The sequence below is a fragment of the Paracoccidioides lutzii genome (genome assembly GCF_000150705.2).
Source record: "Paracoccidioides lutzii Pb01 unplaced genomic scaffold supercont2.10, whole genome shotgun sequence".
NCBI lineage: Eukaryota > Fungi > Ascomycota > Eurotiomycetes > Onygenales > Ajellomycetaceae > Paracoccidioides > Paracoccidioides lutzii.
In genome coordinates, this window is record NW_015440956.1 from 306,609 (window position 1) to 323,659 (window position 17,051).

The following is a 17,051-nucleotide window of genomic DNA, read 5'->3' on the forward strand; positions in this document are numbered from 1 at the left end:
TTCAACCGGATCCGGTCAGATTAATCGTAGGATTCGTCTTTCTGGATTAGTTAGTTAATAAGATCTTTGAACCCGAATCATTTGACAAACCGTATGTCCAACGGCGCTGATTGCTGTTCCGAAAATGGATAAAATTTTCTTCCCCCCCCCCCCCCCCCCGCCCTTTTTGTCGCGTAAATTCATCATGGAGCTAAACAAATAGAAATTCCTGATATTAAGTAAATTTGAAAGACACATCTAACATTCGTCTCTCTCATATATCGTTTTAAGGGATAGAAATCATCAAATCGGATACGGATTATCTATCCAGCAAATGAATCACATCCTTCTTGCTCGTGAGTAATTAGGTTTGCAACAAGGAGGATTAACAACACAGATGGGAAAAAGGCACACCTTTCTAGTGGAGAAAACCCAAGTAATCGCATGCCATTTTCAAGCACTTGACGGGCGCCCTCGCATAGGGCTAAGTGAACTAACATAACCTCAGGCCCTACGTTTGCTCCCAGAACTTTGACCACTTCGTACGCAGAAGACACTTGATGTGTATGTCGGAAGAGATACGTCAGAACAGTTGTTGGTTCCAAAGTCTTAAAGGCCTGGCTTGTCATATCGGGGAATCGAGCCACAAGACGAAGAATATCAATGGCGTGAGGCTCCTTGAGTAACGAGAAATCGGCCTTCGCAACGTCGTCTGCGGTTAGTTTCGCTTTTCGCATGATCGAGCAAAGCCTCGCGTGTGAGTATTGCAGGAAGGGTCCTGTATCGTCTTCGAATGAAGTCATTCTGGTAACGTCAAAGGTATAGTTATTAATCCTTTTTCCACTCATATCTTGAGCCACAACTGCAGTTATACCGACGATGTCTGCCACGGTTTCAGGATCCTCAACTTGGGCATACTTGGCCTCGTTGGCCCGCATAACTTCGTGCATGCAATTGCCACACTTATCCAAAATATCACTGAGTAGTTTCACGGCCCCAAGTTGCGATGTCATCCCTTGAACTTTGCCGAAATTGATATGAACAAGCTTAGACGCAATTTCAGGGTAGCCTAGGATTTCCACAGTCTTGAAGACACGCTGGAAGTACGTATCCTGTTCAGCAGCAACGACATATATCATCTTGTCAAATTCGTACTTTTCCGCCCGCTCTAGAACAGTGGCGATGTCGCGAAGAAGATAGGTTGACGTTCCGCCTCGGTTCCGGACAATTGCAATATCAAGCTTGCGAGCTCCGTGCTTTTTGAAATCAATGATCCACGATCCTTGGTTTTCTTCGTAGATTCCTTTCTCCTTTAGAATCCTTTCAACTTTCTCAACGGTTTCAGGTCTCACGGTCGATTCCCCTGAGTACTCATCAAAAGCAATATTCAACCGCGCATAGGTAGAGATGTACCGTTCGATACTGATATCCCGGAATCGCTTCCACAATCTGAGCGCTGCCGGCTCTCTATCCTCCATTCTCTTGAAAAATGCATTCCGTTCAGCATTAATTCCCTTGCTCTCTATTTCTGAGGTGTCCTCACTATTTTCTCTGGCGTTCTTGCTTGCTTCTTTTTCCGGATTAAACAAGGCATTAATCTTTGCATATACATCAAGCAGATGTTTCAGCGGTTCCTTCTGGAACAGTTCTTCAGAGCCAAATTTCTGCCAACCAACAGCAAGCAGCCCGAACTGCTTTCCCCAATCACCGAGATAGTTTATCTTGAGAACGTCCCAGCCCATGCTTCCGTAGAGGTTCGAGATATGAGCACCAATGATTGTACTGCGCAGATGACCTGCATGGAACTCTTGCGCGATGTTTGGTGACGAAAACTCCACAATTACTTTCTTTCGGCCAGCCGCCTCATTCTTTGCGTCTCTCAATCCAGTAAACCTATCCTGACCATATAAATGTCGACGATCGAAAATATACGGCAGGATGAGGCGGGGTAGAATAGTTTCATTGAAATGTATGGGAATGAAGACACTTTTGGAGCTGGGGCAAGAAATGAGTGGCAGTGCAAACAACTGCGGCTCGTGTTAATTTTTTGCAGCATGGTTCTAATGATAATTAATGCCCTAAGGAAGAGACTTGGAAGGCAAAATATCGTTGAATTGTACCTTCGATGACAGGTAGGCGGCGACCTGACCTATATTGTCGCCTTTCAGACGAAGGCGCGCAGCAATCAGGGCCACATCGCCATGTGCCAACACCTGTGTCCGTTGAATTGCATTGAAGGCAATGTCCTCCCCACACCCCACTGCCTGCTTCACGACATCAGCAACATAGCATCGGTATATGTCGATCGGATTGACCACGACATTCGCGGCGGAAAATGCAGGGATAGGAACTGTCAATCCCAAACTCTGTAGGAGAGTCTCCAGGCCCCTGATTGTGAGAGATCCCATGTTGGGCAGCAAATTTTAACTCTTGACGTTTGTAATTTGAAATGGATGTGTGAGACAGAATCCCGGGTTCTGAGTTTATACAAGGCTGAAAACCTGGTCCCATCCTTCGCATATTATTTATGATAGAAGGACAAGTCCTGCAGGAGTGAGTCATAAAATCCACGATCGACATGGCAAGACGGCCTCGATCATGACAGGGATATATGTGTGTATAGCCTGCAGCACAATGAGAGCAGTGTGAAGCCATCAATTGAATGGTATGTTCGCATATATATGCTACTGACAGGAGGACGAACTCATTAAACAAAGCGTTGTTTGTTAGTGTTGATTATTTAAACAAATTTTAGTGCCATCGGTTAAATACTTAGTTAATATTTACTTTTAAGTGGAGAAGGTTTACTTTTCCTGATTCTTCGATCCACCCATTGGCGCGAATATATAACTATATCACAGAAGTGCGGGCAAAACTATGAAAAGGTTGACATGGTCAGGCTCTCTGCGAGGGCGGCAGACGCCCCGGTTCAAGTATTACCTTGCTGAAGCCAATACCATTGCGGCTAGAGAAGAACATTTTGTGAGAACGCCGTTCTGTTGAAATATGTATTGCTCATAAAATCCTGTTCCCTCAAGACTCCAAACATGGAACAGATACATGAAAAGGACCTTCTCGATGCTGAGATGGCAAGCTTTACTTTTGCTTGAAGAGAGCAATGGAAGTCCAGGAGCCTGCTGCTGCTGCTGCTGCTGCTGCTGCGGAAGAGTAGTTAACAAGTCTGTTGTGCATCACAGAAGAGACAGTTGAGAATAAGATCAAACCTCCGAGTGTGCAGAGTATCGAACGAAGATAGAAGATAAACAGTTCTCTCATTTCCGCGAGAACATAGCCATGCATCACTACCTAGGTATGTATATGTAACAACAAAAACCGACCTGAAAAGAAAAAAAAAGGTCTACCATAAATAAACATTGCTTCTAACATTCTAGAGTGTTACCCACACCCAAACAAACACCATGGACCAAGTCCTGGTCAAAAGATGGTCGCCAACTCCCAGTCCAGCAAAATGCACAACCAAATGATCCGCGTAAACAAGAAACTGAAAAAGAATAACCCGCGAGTTAAATAATTGAAAACATTTCTGTAGATCGAATGGAGTAACGCCTTCCCCAATGCACTATCTATATGGAACATCAATAACCTCTCCTTCTAATGAAACAGGTAAACCAAACGCCCACCCGATGCAGTCCCAAGATTATATACAAGAGGCAAAACGATGGCTTTGACATGGTAGCACGAAGATGACAGCAAACAAACTAAAGTCCAGAGGCACATATCTCATTATTGGACATAACACAAAGGGTCCCCACATAACCAGAAGAGAGGCTCATGAGGGGGTGATTAGAATAGTAGGGCAACTTGGCAAAAAAAAAGGAAAAAGAAGTATGTAAAGTACAAAGGGAAGTGATATCGCAAAATAACGCTTAAAATATGAGCAACATTTCTTTTGCCCATAAAAGGCAATTCACAAAACAGCATCACCCTTTCTAAGGGATCATTTGGGGGTCCAGGATGATACGGAAACGCATAAAAGGACATTTCAACGTAATTTTCTAGCGACAATACCGTTATGGCCAGGAAAATTGCACTAAATGTGGTAAGTTTGGACAATGAAGATTGCATTGTGTTCCAAAGGTTCTCCGATTCCAAGAGGCTGGCTGTATTAAAAAATTGGGAAGAATATCTCATGGTGAAATTGAGACCAAGGAATTGAGCAACAACAAGGTTTCAAAGACCGCTGGTGTGGCAGAGCTGTGAGTTTTGTAGAACAAAGCTTTCTCCATACTGTCAAGAATCACTTATTGGCGCCATCGAATTGTCCACTTACACTGGTTGACAAACAGTGTACTAATTTGGATGTCGGACAGGGTTGGCGCTTGACGGTATAAAGAATTAACGAGCCCGTCTAAGTGGGGGGAGCACACTCGCACGATAGCTGGGATCGGATGGGAGCCTAGAGTCTACGACCGGCGCCCGTTCCGAAACAGAAATTGGAGTGTAGCCAATACCCGCTGAAACTGGCGGAGGATAATCGGCTTCGTTCTCAAAACCTGGGCCAGGGTACCTCGGATTTGCCCTTGGGTCATTATACACAGAGACCCCGGCAGAACCCTCATATACATAGTCAGGACTGCTCACAGGCGGCTGCGTGTGAGCGGCGAAGTTCCCGACTACTGGGGCATATGAAGCGGGAATTGAACCATATGTTGTGGCAGTGGAAAACACTGCCGGATACGGTGGGCTATTTGAACCGTATTGGCTGTGCATGGCAGGGGGATAGGTGTCGTATGACTGGGATGAGCCGGAAGGATAGGCTGCTGTATGTCCGGCTTGCTGACGCCTTTCGAAAGGTGCAGAACTGGAGTACGGAAATTCTACTAAAATGATTGTTAGAGTTTGATAATAAAAGGTGAGCTGGGGTATCGTCAACTACCTGGAGGGCTGGCATTCAAAGGATGTCCCCTCGCAGCCTCCTCCCGCTCTCTCTCCCTCTCCCTTTCCCTTTCCCTCTCCCTCTCCCTCTCCCTCTCCCTCTCTCTTTCCCTCTCTCTCTCTTTTTCCCTGTCAGCTTCCCATCGTGAGGAATCGACCTTTAGATCAGCAATCATTTCCTGTTCAAAAATCGCAAACGTCAGCTTTGGTTATCTAGCAATGCCGCATTTTGGCGAACAACAGCGATTTCTTTAGGGGGAAATGACATACGGGTGTGAGGTTGCGATAGGCACGAATATAAAAACCTTGTCGACCCTATTAATAATAGGTCAGCATATTCAAACCCGGTAAGCATAACCACATAGAAAAGGTCAGCAACGGATCATGGTGATATAAGGGGGAAGTCGGACCTGGTGAGTTCCCGGTTTTACAAGAGCTTGATTGCCAAGGTAACGGCAAATATCAGACTGGATAACTTCGCGAGCAATGCCATTTTTTTCAATGAAGTACTCGTTTTGTCGTTCAGGGGGTTCATCTATTCTTCCATGAATGCGAGACATGTTGGCCAACAGATTACGGCAAAAGCTGTCTTAAAAACGAACAATAAAATATTGCAGAACAAACGACGCTACCACAGATGATTGCAGAATGTTGTGAACCCTCTTGGGCTGAGAGTAGGCTGAGGAAAGTCCAAGTGGAGCAAGAATCCTGAGGCTAGAGACGGCAGATTTGCTGATGTTGGTGTTTGCTGAGTGCGATGGTGGGAGGGGGTTTGTCTTTCTTAGGCTAGAGGCTGACTGATCCTGAGGTAATCTGGAATGTTGAAGAGAAGAGTAGAAAGAGAATATAGCTTTAGAAAACTATTATGTTCCGTGGGGTGGGATGGCCTTATCCTTTTTAAGCCTGGTAAATGGTCCTTATATCCTGGATGGCAGTGGATGAGTGGCGTTTATTCCCGCAACGCAGATGTGACCAAGACACACAAACAAACCTTTTTTTTTAATTTAATTTTTATGTTTTCTTTTTGTTTTTCAATCACAAACCCCTTCAAATGCGAAAAAAGCACTTTTTTCAAATCAGGGTTCAGAAGTGATGTTGAGGAACCGAGGAAGCCGGGCAGCTGACAATAATCCGGACTTGAGATTAGGCACGTAGAAGTTTCCAAGGGTATATATCATAAAATCCAAGGGCGAGAATCAGATGAATCTCGGAAGGGCAACGTTATGCAAGCAAGTGCCCGATTGTGGAAACTCTGAAGAGAAGGTCGTTTTGACAACGAAGAGGAGACCTGGGAAGGAATACCAGGCGGCTTGCAAAAGGGTCACAGCAGGCAGAGAGATTTAGGGGCAGAGACGGTGATTATTTAGGCTTGATGGACGAGTGAGTAACTGCAAGTACAGGAGAAGCACAAGATATAAGGTATATATATATATATAAGTGAGATATGTGTGAGAGTAGAATCAAAAGAACAGATGGCAATAACGGTCGGGCTTATTGTTTTATGCGGTTTGAAATGGGGGGCTCAACAGGCCTGGTCATGGGAGACAGGAGGCCGAGCGAGTGATGGGAGGGGCAATAATCGCCTCCTTTATATTAACAGGGGTTTTGATACACGTGAGAATGGGAAGAAGAACAAGAGAGTGAAGGAAGAAGAGAGGAAGCAGTGCAAGAGGAAGAGGAGCGAGGGAAGAAAGGAGGATGAGGAGGAGGAGAAGAAGAAGAAGAAGAAGAAGAAGAAGAAGAAGAAGAAAAAGACGAGAAGATGAGAGAAAAGAGGGAATGCAGAGAGCTTATGAAGAAAACCCAGGGGACCAGGTTGTCCAGAGGAACAGGCGAGGCTGCCAGAGAGGGAGGGGGCAACGGGGCACTCCGCTAGCCCAATCTCTATCTCTGCTGCTGTTGGTCGGTCTGTTGGTGCCACGATTTTAATTTTGATGCTGATGCCGAGTCGGCTGCCGCGCTGCTAGCGATTGCTCCGGCTGCCTTGTAGGTAATTTTATGCAATAATGCCTGCCCAATTCCTGCCACTGCACACACACACACACACACACACACACACACACACACACACACACACAGCATTGGGCCTGTGCCAGATGGATGGATCTTCTCAATGTACAGCGCTCGCAGTGCCTTCATTCCAATCAGCTCGCTCTTCCTGCCACTCTCCGAGACTCCGACCAAGAACGAGTGGTGAAAGCAAAGATGTTTGTTGCATCTCCAATCTCAATAATGAAAAATGTTGTTAAATGCTGTATCCATCAGTCTTCCCTTTTTTAACCTCGGGACAACTTCTTGCATTCCTCGCCCATTATTGGATCGGGGTACCCAACCCATATCGATTTTCCAAACGACAATGATAATGAATGAATGAAAAATCCAACGCCAGAACAAAAAATGAATCTGTGGAGCCCCAATCCATCTGATCCTATCAACAGACGTTAAACGTACAGAGGAGGATGTGGGTGCCGGGCTGGCTTTCCTTGTAGTTATTCGTTTACTGTGCTCTATGCTCTGCAGATGTGGTGCCATGGGGATGCTCGTCATGTCAGTCTCAGCCAGCAGTCATGTCTTTCCCACTGTTTACGCACAACATTCTACAGGTTCTCAAACCATACGATTATCCCCATACCATACACTACCTGGTTAGGGGGACGAGAAAATCCTGAAGTGGGATAACTCTCTCAAATTTTGAAGCCAGGCAGTTTTTATGTAAAAAGCTTGATACAATTCGCCTGAGCCCGGCTCCAGTCCAAACATAACTGTCCAAACCCAACAAGCTCACGCACCTCAAACTCGAACTCGATGGACAATAAATCGCCATTTAGAGTCTTGGAAAACTGGCTTGGAGGCACCACCCCCTCCTCAAACCAGCCGCCTTTACTGCTGGTGAGTGTAGGTCAGTCCAAACAGAAGGCGGCAAAAAAATGGGGTCAGGTCAGGCAGGGATTTCCAGAGTCTACGGTAACTGCAAAACTGCCCATGTAGACTACTGATTGGTGGAAAATGGCTGTCATTGGGCAGACATGCGTTTTCTAAAGTTTGCTTGGGCAGACAGGCTTGGGTCGAATCTCACGTTGAGTACCCCGATTGCGTCGATGGCTGACTCGCTGAGACGACGCCAAACCGGATTCCCTTTTGGCCAACCATCTATCTAGAGACAGGTTGAGAGTTATCAAATTATCTTATGACACGGGGGGGGGGGGAAGAAAAGAAACAAACAATAATAGATCAAGTAAACGGAAGAAAATCCAGGCCTCTATACTGTAAAGACAGACAAACGATTTTATGTTATCTATGAGATAAAATCATACCCGCCGTCACGGGGATTGATAAATGCACTCGCTGCCCATCTAAATACGCTCCTCAAAAATACACTTATTCTAAATCAAACATAGCGTATGCGCAGCTGTTGCACCCAAAATAACTAGCGTTCCAATGTAGTCAGGATGTGCCCAACCTCCCTAACTGCCAACTCTGAGTGCCCAAAACCCCCAGGGGGGGATTTTGAATGGATGAAGAAGAGGATCACTAAAATAGCAACAGAGAACATTTCAATTCTATCCCAATTTATGGGGAAAAAAATACTTGTAAATTTTTCTATTCTCATGATTGTCATTTTACTACTGTCTAATCAGCTCATTTAACTATTTGACATAGTAAGGCCTTCACAATTCAATCTTAATATTTTTATCAAATAAAAAAAGGTGTTTTTTAACGTCATCTTGCAGTATTCAGGGCTGAGTGATGAGGAATTGACCAAATAATGAGTCAGTTCTTTCTTTATAACAGTTAATATGAAGAGGTTGAGTATGAAAAACCACTGAATAAAGATCTTGTGACATCTGCAGAGATGCTCACAAAGATGTCCACAGAGTTACCTGTAGCAGAGTACTGCAGCAGTCTGACAGCAGAGAATAATTCTTCAGAAAACACTAGTCACACTGGTGTTGAAATTCATATATTCTGTCACAATAAACAAATAAATAGCGGATTGACTATGTTAACATAGAATGCAGAGAGAGTATTTGAATATATGATTGTTAGTTAGCTTCAACACTCAGTCAGCAGGGAATCAACAGCACCTTGTATGCTATCACTCAGAGCTGTTCTGTTCCCTTATACTGTGTCAACAAGCTTGTGATACTTCACAGTCACTCCTGTCGCTGCTGAGCAGCATATGGTACCCGACAAAACCCATGTCCATAGCAAATGGACAAATCCCATCTGAATGAAATGTCGTCTCTGTCTGGGCTGCTGGCCTTTCTGCACGGGAATTCCTCTCCTTTCTCAGCTCTGATAGATAGATAATACATGCCTCCTTTGCTTCGTTTTTCGTTTTCGATTCGCCTATATCGACAGGATTTCTCAGCGTCCTATCCTATGAATGTGTTATCATCTCAACGATATAGATCGTCCTTTTGTCCGAGAACACCACAGAACTCGTGAATAACCCAATTCACAGATAAACACGAGTCCTTTCTGAGAGGACCCAGTGTGTCTTACTTCAAATCATCTATTATTTCTACACCACAGTCAAATGCCCATGCACTGCTCTTCACCTGGGGCCGGGTCCACCCATCGATCCCCGATCGAATAGGAACTATCCATGTGTTTCCACTCTCGTAGGCCTTTCCCACTGCTCGTTTTTTGTTTCCTTTTCTAGAAACCTGCATTTTAATGTGGAGCTGCTGTCTCCGTTCCCAAGATGTTTTGCATCAAGCTGATGTTTCCAAGCTAATCTCTTTTGAAACTCAAATCCCCAACAGAAGGGGAATGGGCCGTGGACGAGGTAGTAAGCCAATGGCCAAAAAACTATCATCCAGTCATGTAGAAGCAGACCATGCAGCATTTTATGCTCTGCCCTCTACCCGACAGAGAATGTCACAATTTTAAAATTCGTCAGCGGGGGATGAGTTTGAACATCAGCCCGCTAAAATCCGTCAGCTTTCTCTGCAGCACAACCTCCTCCTTCAACAGAGCCACCGCCCCACCGCCACTCCCCTCTGTCGCTTGAGTTATACCCAGCATACGTTGGCCACACGTCAACCTTCTGCCCTTACAGGCTTCTTCATCGCAACCACCCAATTCAATTGATCGTGCCTTCATTGGCCCCAAAAACAACTGCACAGGTCACAGGTTGCAGGCACTTGGTTTTCGCAAGCAGATTCCGACAGCTTTTGGAAGGACAGATGTCGCATTTGATGCCCCGCCTTTGAATCAGGATGTCTCATTGGGGCCTTCAAGGGAGCGGGATTCAATGAAAAATGTCTCGGTCCAGCATGACTTCCATGCTATCCACCAGGTGGGCAATATCTTTTCAAAATGATTTCACCGGTCGCCCCTCTCCGCAATTCTACACTGCCATTGCAATTCGAATTGAAATGGCTCGTATTAATGATCCAAAGAGACCATTCATATCATATCATGCATGTTTAACTTAACCTGAATATCCGCCACCAACGGCCCATCTGTCCTACCTCCTCTCACTCCCTCCAATCCACCAATAGATGCCGCTGTCTCCAAACTTCAAAACACTCCTGAATATGTGCCATGCCATCCGGCCTATTCATAATCATTTCCTTTATCCAAAACTCAGGCCGCTTGAACCGTCACGGTGCTTCGTGAAGTTGTCGTGCCGTGATTACCCAATCGGGCATAGTTAATTGCCAGGCGCGGATGGAGGCAGCCAAGCGTCCATTCTCCAGTTTTGAAAAGGCGGCTTGAGCCGATTTGCAGTCCGTGTCTGAGTCTCAAGCTCTGAGTGTCTTGCAGTCAGTGGTCGACGCGAAAGGCGTATCAAGTTTTGCTCAGGATTAGGCAAGTGCCGTAGTAGATGTCTTTTCCAATTGAGAGGACTGAGCTGCAGAAGCATTGAACGCTTAGAGCATGGAAGATCTGCTTTGGGCATAAATGTTTTGATTGAAGTTTTGAGGATGTGTTTTACTGGCCTTTTTTTTTTTTTTTTTTTTTTTTTTTTTTTTTTTTTGAATATACTTCTTGCTCCTGCCCCATGCCGTCTCTTTTGCTTTTTAGGAATGAATTGCGTACGCATTAATCATATTCGATACCACGGAGAGAAGGATGCTTGGACGCAACGACGAAGAAAAGCAAGTAGATAACTAATAAAAATGCTCGAAGAATATGCAAAGACCACCAAGCCCTGTTAACCATCCTTGCCAACCATTCATCATTTCATCCCTATGCAACTGAGCAATAGATAAAAATATCGAGACAACACTCACCAAACGACTGCCTTGCCTATATTGAGTGTTCAGACTGGAGCAGCACCAACTCGTACGCCGCCATTTTTGCCTTCTCCTTGAATCCCTTGTCTTTCAAAAACCATTCCTTGTTTTCCTACATGTCCTCCTTTCACCGTCGATGGTCGGTTGCTTTGCCGATCGAAGCTGAAATATTTCATGCCAAAGATGAGCGTAGAGGCATATATCAGGTTTGCTAAACAAGATCGAGGTGGAAAGTGCTGCAACTGCATATCCTCTCACACAGGGTCGAGAGATCTCTGCTGCTAATAGATATTTTAACTAATTTCTTTCTCTTTCCCCTTGCTCTTATGCCTCGTTGAATATTGGAACATTGCCGCCCAAGTGAGTTTGCACGCCAGGTGCGTCTATAGGATTGATGTTATTCTTTTCCTTTCCCCCCGCTGATGCTTCATACCGCTCACAGTGGAGGATTATGGGAAGAGGACAAGATGTGATTGATTGTCGAGCGGAGAAGAGTTTGACCTCATGATTTTAACCATAGCTCACTTGGTGGACTTATCAGGCAGTTAATTGGCACCTGGTCTTCTTTGAACTAACAATGGATTTAACTGTCCTTTTGTAGTTTCTTCCATATGTGTAATAGGGATTTTCATTGAGGTAAACGAACAGCCAGCCAGCTACAGCTCACGGAGTCACAGGGAGAGCGGACTGTTTTGGCTAGTCTACATACGCCAGCAGACATGTTTTGATCCCGCTGCGGATGCAAATCGACTTTAGGCGCGAGAGCTACCTGGTATCTACTGAGTTAGTTGAATGTCCACAATTTTCTGTAGCTTAGGGGGTGTTCCGTGAGGATGAGGGGCAAAGAAACATGCCACTTTTCTAACCCCGCTTTTTGTATGAATAGAGAAACTACCTTAAGGTATTAGGATCTTGTAGTTATCTGACTTTTCCCTGATTAATTGAAAAGCAAAATATCGATTATTTATTTGAGGTAAATTAGACAAATGCCATCTCAGGTGAAATACTGAAGGGTTGTTTTGACATTAAACATGTTGACCGAGAAGTTAGGCATATTGAATAACGGTCGATAAATATTTAAATGGCGCGGGTAAAGTTCACTCGCCTTCAGTCGATTGCCAAACCTCATAAACTACCACTTAGTCACGCCTCACCCAAGCACGCACACTTCACATTTTTAACTACACATGGTAGCTCCTCTCACACGATTCAGAAGAGACTTCCCAGAAGTAAAATAGAGGCTACAAAACATCACGAAGACAATATCTGTCCCTCATGATGCTCACCCCTCCCATCACCCCGCCCAGCAACCCCATCTGCATCCTCAACCCACCATCGCACCCACGATGTCCCTTCCCCAATCCGCGGCCTCCCATTTCACCCGGCGCCACCTGACCCTTCTTCGGTCCAACTCCCCACGCACTCCGCTCCGCGTCGTCGCCCACATTGACCTGGACGCCTTCTACGCGCAATGCGAAATGGTCCGCCTTAACACGCCGCTCACCCAACCACTAGCCGTCCAGCAATGGGAATCCCTCATCGCAGTCAACTATCCCGCGCGCGCGTTCAACATCACACGTATGCTGACGGCGGCAGAGGCGCGCAAGCGCTGTCCGCAGCTCATCACGCAGCATGTCGCGACGTTTCGGGAAGGGGAGGGTGAACAGTGGAAATATAGGGATGATGCGGCGGAGTGTATAGCAACAGATAAGGTATCGTTGGAACCGTATCGGATGGAAAGTAGGAAGATTCTGGAGGTTATCAAGGCTGTTCTGACGGAGTGGGCGGAGAGGGTCATGAGGGATGTAGGTGTTGAGGGTGCCAAGGGGCCGGGAACTGAGCAGCTGGTGAGGGTTGAGAAGGCAGGGATCGATGAAGTTTTTGTTGATTTGTCGGCGTTGGTGTATGAGACGTTGTTGGAGTGGTATCCCATGCTGCGGGAGGGGGAGGTGGAGCTAGATGTGAATGAGAGGCTACCTGGTCCTCCGACTACAGTGTTGGAATGGGGTAAAGAGGATATGTTGGTTGATTTGGATGTTGGTGAGGCGGAGGAAGATGACCCTGACTGGGATGATATGTGTATGCTTGTGGGAGCGGATATTGTCCGCTCTGTGCGTGCGGCCATCTGGGAGAGGTTGAAATATACCTGCTCAGCTGGGATTGCGAGAAATAAGATGATGGCAAAATTGGGAAGCTCGTGCAATAAACCGAACAAGCAGACTATTGTGCGCAATAGAGCTATTCAGCACTTTCTGAGTGGATTTCGGTTTACGCAGATTAGGATGCTGGGGGGGAAGCTGGGGAAACAGGTTTCCGCTACCTTTGGCACGGAGGAGGTTGGCGATCTATTAAGAATCCCCATCGAGCAATTGAAGTTAAAACTAGGTGATGATACGGGCACATGGCTATATGAGATTATCAGGGGTTATGAGTATAGTGAGGTTAGTACGCGGACGAAAATTAAGTCCATGCTCTCAACCAAGTCATTTCGGCCTAGTATCAAGTCATCGGGACAGGCAGAGAAGTGGCTACGAATTTTTGTCGCGGATATTTATGGCAGGCTGTTGGAAGAAGGGGTTTTAGAAAATAAACGTCGGCCCAAGGTTGTCACCATACACCATCGGACCAAGGGGCAGACGAGGTCTCGTCAGATTCCGATTCCGCCTGGGAGACCGATGAGCGATACGATGTTGTTTGACCTTGCTAAGACGCTGCTGGCCCAGGTTGTGAATGAGGGCAATATTTGGCCGTGTGCGAATTTGTCCCTAAACGTCAGCGGATTTGAAGATGGGCTTACGGGCAATCGAAGCTTGGATTCCTTTTTTGGTCGCGGGGATGGCGGCGCGACAATGGCAGCTGCTGCTATACAGCAACAAAAGCAGAGTGGTAGTGCCCAACGGGAATACATGCATGGCTCCGAACCACATAAGAGGAGAAAAGTGTCGGATAATGATCGTGATGAAGATGATCACGTTAACGATGACCTTAGCACCCGATCCTCTGACCATGCAAATGAAGACGAAGAAGAATCTCTCTTCCTCCAAGAACCTGACCTTCATCATCCCTCGCATCTTACATCTACAACAGCAGCTACACCTCCACTGAACGAAAATGCCATCGTCACACAACACAACGACTGGACCACTATTGATTTACAGGAACTATCTTTCCCCTGCACCCGTTGCGGCAAGACGATAATGGAATATGACAAAATCGAGCATGAAGACTGGCATTTCGCTAAGGATTTAGATGAACAGGATAGACTGCATCATTCGACAACTATCCCCCCCACCTTACGGCATAGAGGTAATTTGAGGAGCAGAGGTCGCGGTCGCGGTCGCGGGAAGACCGATAAGCGACAAAGTCGACTCGCGTTTTGAAGGCTTTATCGCTCTTTGCATTTTTTATTGGGAGGTTGGACTTGGTTGTTTTATTTTTATTTTCATCAGCTGCTTTACTTGGGAACACTGCGTGGAACTACATCCAGCAGGCTTTTGGCTCTTTGGGCGGTTTGCTTGTCTGTCAATAACGGTTTTCTGGGGTAAGGGTGGAGTATTGGACAGCTATGGTTTGACGCTACCAGAGATAAATCCCTTTTTATTTTTTATTTTATTTTATTTTTTTGGTGTCATCTCGTTTGAATAGTAGCAATGATATATTGTTTGCTCCGTAGACTCACACCATTCATTCTGCGTTGAATTGATAAATTTCTACCAATCTTTCTTTCTTGAACACTCGACTTGTGACATAAACTCTCTTGCACACCCCCCACACGCAACCATGGATCTGCTGACGGCAGCTATCCACGCCAAACTCTTTGCCGTAGTTAGTTAATGTATACATCTTCCCCATTAAATCGACTTGCACGGGATATATTCGATTAACAAATAGTAGATTTCCAAGTAAAAGTTTTTGCTTACCTCTCCCGTGTGGTTTATATTTGCGGTATTAACGAAGTAAAGCCTCTTCACATTATTCCAGACGTTTCTTCAAATTCCTTGAATTTTCTCCTCTGTTTTAACTAATTCACCAAGCAATGACATCATCTCATCTTTCACTTGACCTGGCAAGGTTTGGACTACTGCGAAACAGATTGATGCCAGTATTAATTAACACCCCTTCTCCCTCTCACCTATTTCCCCCCCTTTCATAGCCGTATTCACTTTTCATTCATCCCTGTTGTGCTGTTTTTGGCTTTAACCCCTAAAGTGGTGTGGTTTCCTGTTCCAAAACCCCCCCCCTCTTTTTTTTTTTTTTTTTTTTTTTTTTTTTTTTGTTGATCTTTTTTCAGAAATTCTCAACAGGATTTTAACTAGTAAACTGGATCCATGACTTCATTCTGTTGTTGAATTCAAAATATCGGTATTATTTCAAATCTGAAAATTACTTCACAATTGCTAATGAAGTTGTTTACATTTTTTGGCCCTTGTCCTTACTGGCATTGTTGACAGCATTGGTAGCAACATTTACCCTTTTCCATCATGCCAAGTCGCGCTGCAGGGACCGACCTCTACGAAAGGGATACCTTCCACCGCGACCGCTACGACCGCCATGGTAACTACGATCATATCTACGAGGAGGACATCGACGAACGTAAGCATTGTCGGCGGCCTCTCGCTCCTGATCCCCCTGATGTTCGAGATATAGAGAGGATTCGTGAACGGCGTCATTCTCCAGAAGTAATCCTTCGAGAATCACACAGGCGTAGCTCCAGTGCTGGTCCACTGGCCAGGCGGCCTCGGGTCAGAGATGGTAATTATGAGTTTGAGCACGAGCATGAACATGAACGCGGCAGGGCTGGGATTTATCCCTCCCATCTACAACGATCGAGAGTAGTTGAAAGACGATTCTCTCCCGCACTACCACCTAGAGAGGTTAAGCGTGATGAATTGGTAGTGAGGAGGAGGGAGCGATCTAAGCCACCACACCGTGTGGTAAATTTTGAAACAAATGAGCATGTTGTCAGAGGAGAGAGCGATTCTTGGTCTGATAAGCAATCTGACAAGGGATATGATAGGGAATGGGAAAGGAAAAAAGGTGGGAGTGAACACGATTATCGCAGGGGTTCATATGTGCGGGAAAGACCAAACGCACGAGGAGATAGAGAGGAGATTATCGTTCTCAGGGATGAGCGGGAACGGAGTCGTGGTCGCGGGAAGGATGAGATTAAGAGAGACGAAGTTATCATTAGGAGAAGGGAACAAAGTTCGTCTTCTTCTTCGGAGTCGTCTTTCAATAGTCCCCTTGAACCGCCTCCTATTCGAGCCCCTCCTATTCACCAGGATGTAATTACTCATCATCGACATGTTGATCACGGTGGGAAAACCTAAATAATATACTTTGTCGTAGAGTGATGGGAAATTAACGGTTTCTCAGGATACGGGGTTGTTCATCCACGCCCACCTCCTTCAGAGACAAGCTCACGGCATGCTGATGATGAAATTGAAATTTGGAGGTCGTATGTTTGAAAACCCACTTAAATTGGTATTACGGATTCAATACTGACTTTTTTGTTAGGCGGGAACGCAACGGTCGTAGATACGACAACCAAGTCGCCATCGACCGTGAATCAAGTCGTCGAAAGGAGCGAGCAAAATTCGTTCATTCGTTTTCTCCACCCCGACGACGGGCGAGTCCCCGTCACTACGAGGATAGAGATGAATCAGAACTAATCGTCTCACATAGGACATCTAGCGGTCGTGGTCTGGACAGAACACGGCATCATGATCTCGTGGTAATGCACGAGCGGGAAAGTGGCATCCAAGATCGTCGAGAAGCTGCTAACATCCGCGAGGGAAGCAGAATACTACAATCGTCTTGCTAAGAAAAAAAGTCATATTGGCGAGGCGTACAAAGGTGCAACGAAAGATTGGTCGATTATAGATGTTCCACCCGGAACTAAACGGGTGGAGATGGAAGGTGTCGGCG

The 17,051-nt window shown here is 45.7% G+C and overlaps 5 protein-coding genes across 5 annotated transcripts in view; 3 read left to right on the plus strand and 2 right to left on the minus strand.

The window, feature by feature from the left end:
* Positions 1 to 302: 302 nt before the first annotated feature.
* Positions 303 to 2,387, minus strand: PAAG_04113 (arginyl-tRNA synthetase; the record flags this gene model as incomplete). The annotated part of the gene is made up of 2 exons (XM_002793795.2): positions 303 to 2,006; positions 2,100 to 2,387. 2 exons carry the CDS (start codon positions 2,385 to 2,387, stop codon positions 303 to 305), a joined length of 1,992 nt encoding a protein of 663 aa, XP_002793841.2.
* Positions 2,388 to 4,335: 1,948 nt separating this feature from the next.
* PAAG_04114 (hypothetical protein) lies at positions 4,336 to 5,435 on the minus strand (the record flags this gene model as incomplete). Its single annotated transcript, XM_015845174.1, has 4 exons — positions 4,336 to 4,817; positions 4,877 to 5,054; positions 5,146 to 5,190; positions 5,286 to 5,435. 4 exons carry the CDS (start codon positions 5,433 to 5,435, stop codon positions 4,336 to 4,338), a joined length of 855 nt encoding a protein of 284 aa, XP_015699400.1.
* A 912-nt stretch (positions 5,436 to 6,347) lies between these two features.
* Positions 6,348 to 6,641, plus strand: PAAG_04115 (hypothetical protein; the record flags this gene model as incomplete). Its single annotated transcript, XM_002793797.2, has 1 exon — positions 6,348 to 6,641. One exon carries the CDS (start codon positions 6,348 to 6,350, stop codon positions 6,639 to 6,641), a length of 294 nt encoding a protein of 97 aa, XP_002793843.1.
* Positions 6,642 to 12,469: 5,828 nt separating this feature from the next.
* PAAG_04117 (DNA polymerase eta) lies at positions 12,470 to 14,503 on the plus strand (the record flags this gene model as incomplete). The annotated part of the gene is made up of 1 exon (XM_002793799.2): positions 12,470 to 14,503. One exon carries the CDS (start codon positions 12,470 to 12,472, stop codon positions 14,501 to 14,503), a length of 2,034 nt encoding a protein of 677 aa, XP_002793845.2.
* Positions 14,504 to 15,604: 1,101 nt separating this feature from the next.
* The window catches only part of PAAG_11807 (hypothetical protein), a gene marked incomplete at both ends in the record, with an annotated part of 2,080 nt that continues 633 nt past the window's right edge, over positions 15,605 to 17,051 (plus strand). Inside the window, 4 exons of the mRNA XM_015847389.1 lie at positions 15,605 to 16,439; positions 16,500 to 16,581; positions 16,662 to 16,876; positions 16,923 to 17,044. Of these exons, the coding sequence (XP_015702981.1) occupies positions 15,605 to 16,439; positions 16,500 to 16,581; positions 16,662 to 16,876; positions 16,923 to 17,044 (1,254 nt within the window). The remainder of the gene's footprint in view (positions 16,440 to 16,499; positions 16,582 to 16,661; positions 16,877 to 16,922; positions 17,045 to 17,051) is intronic.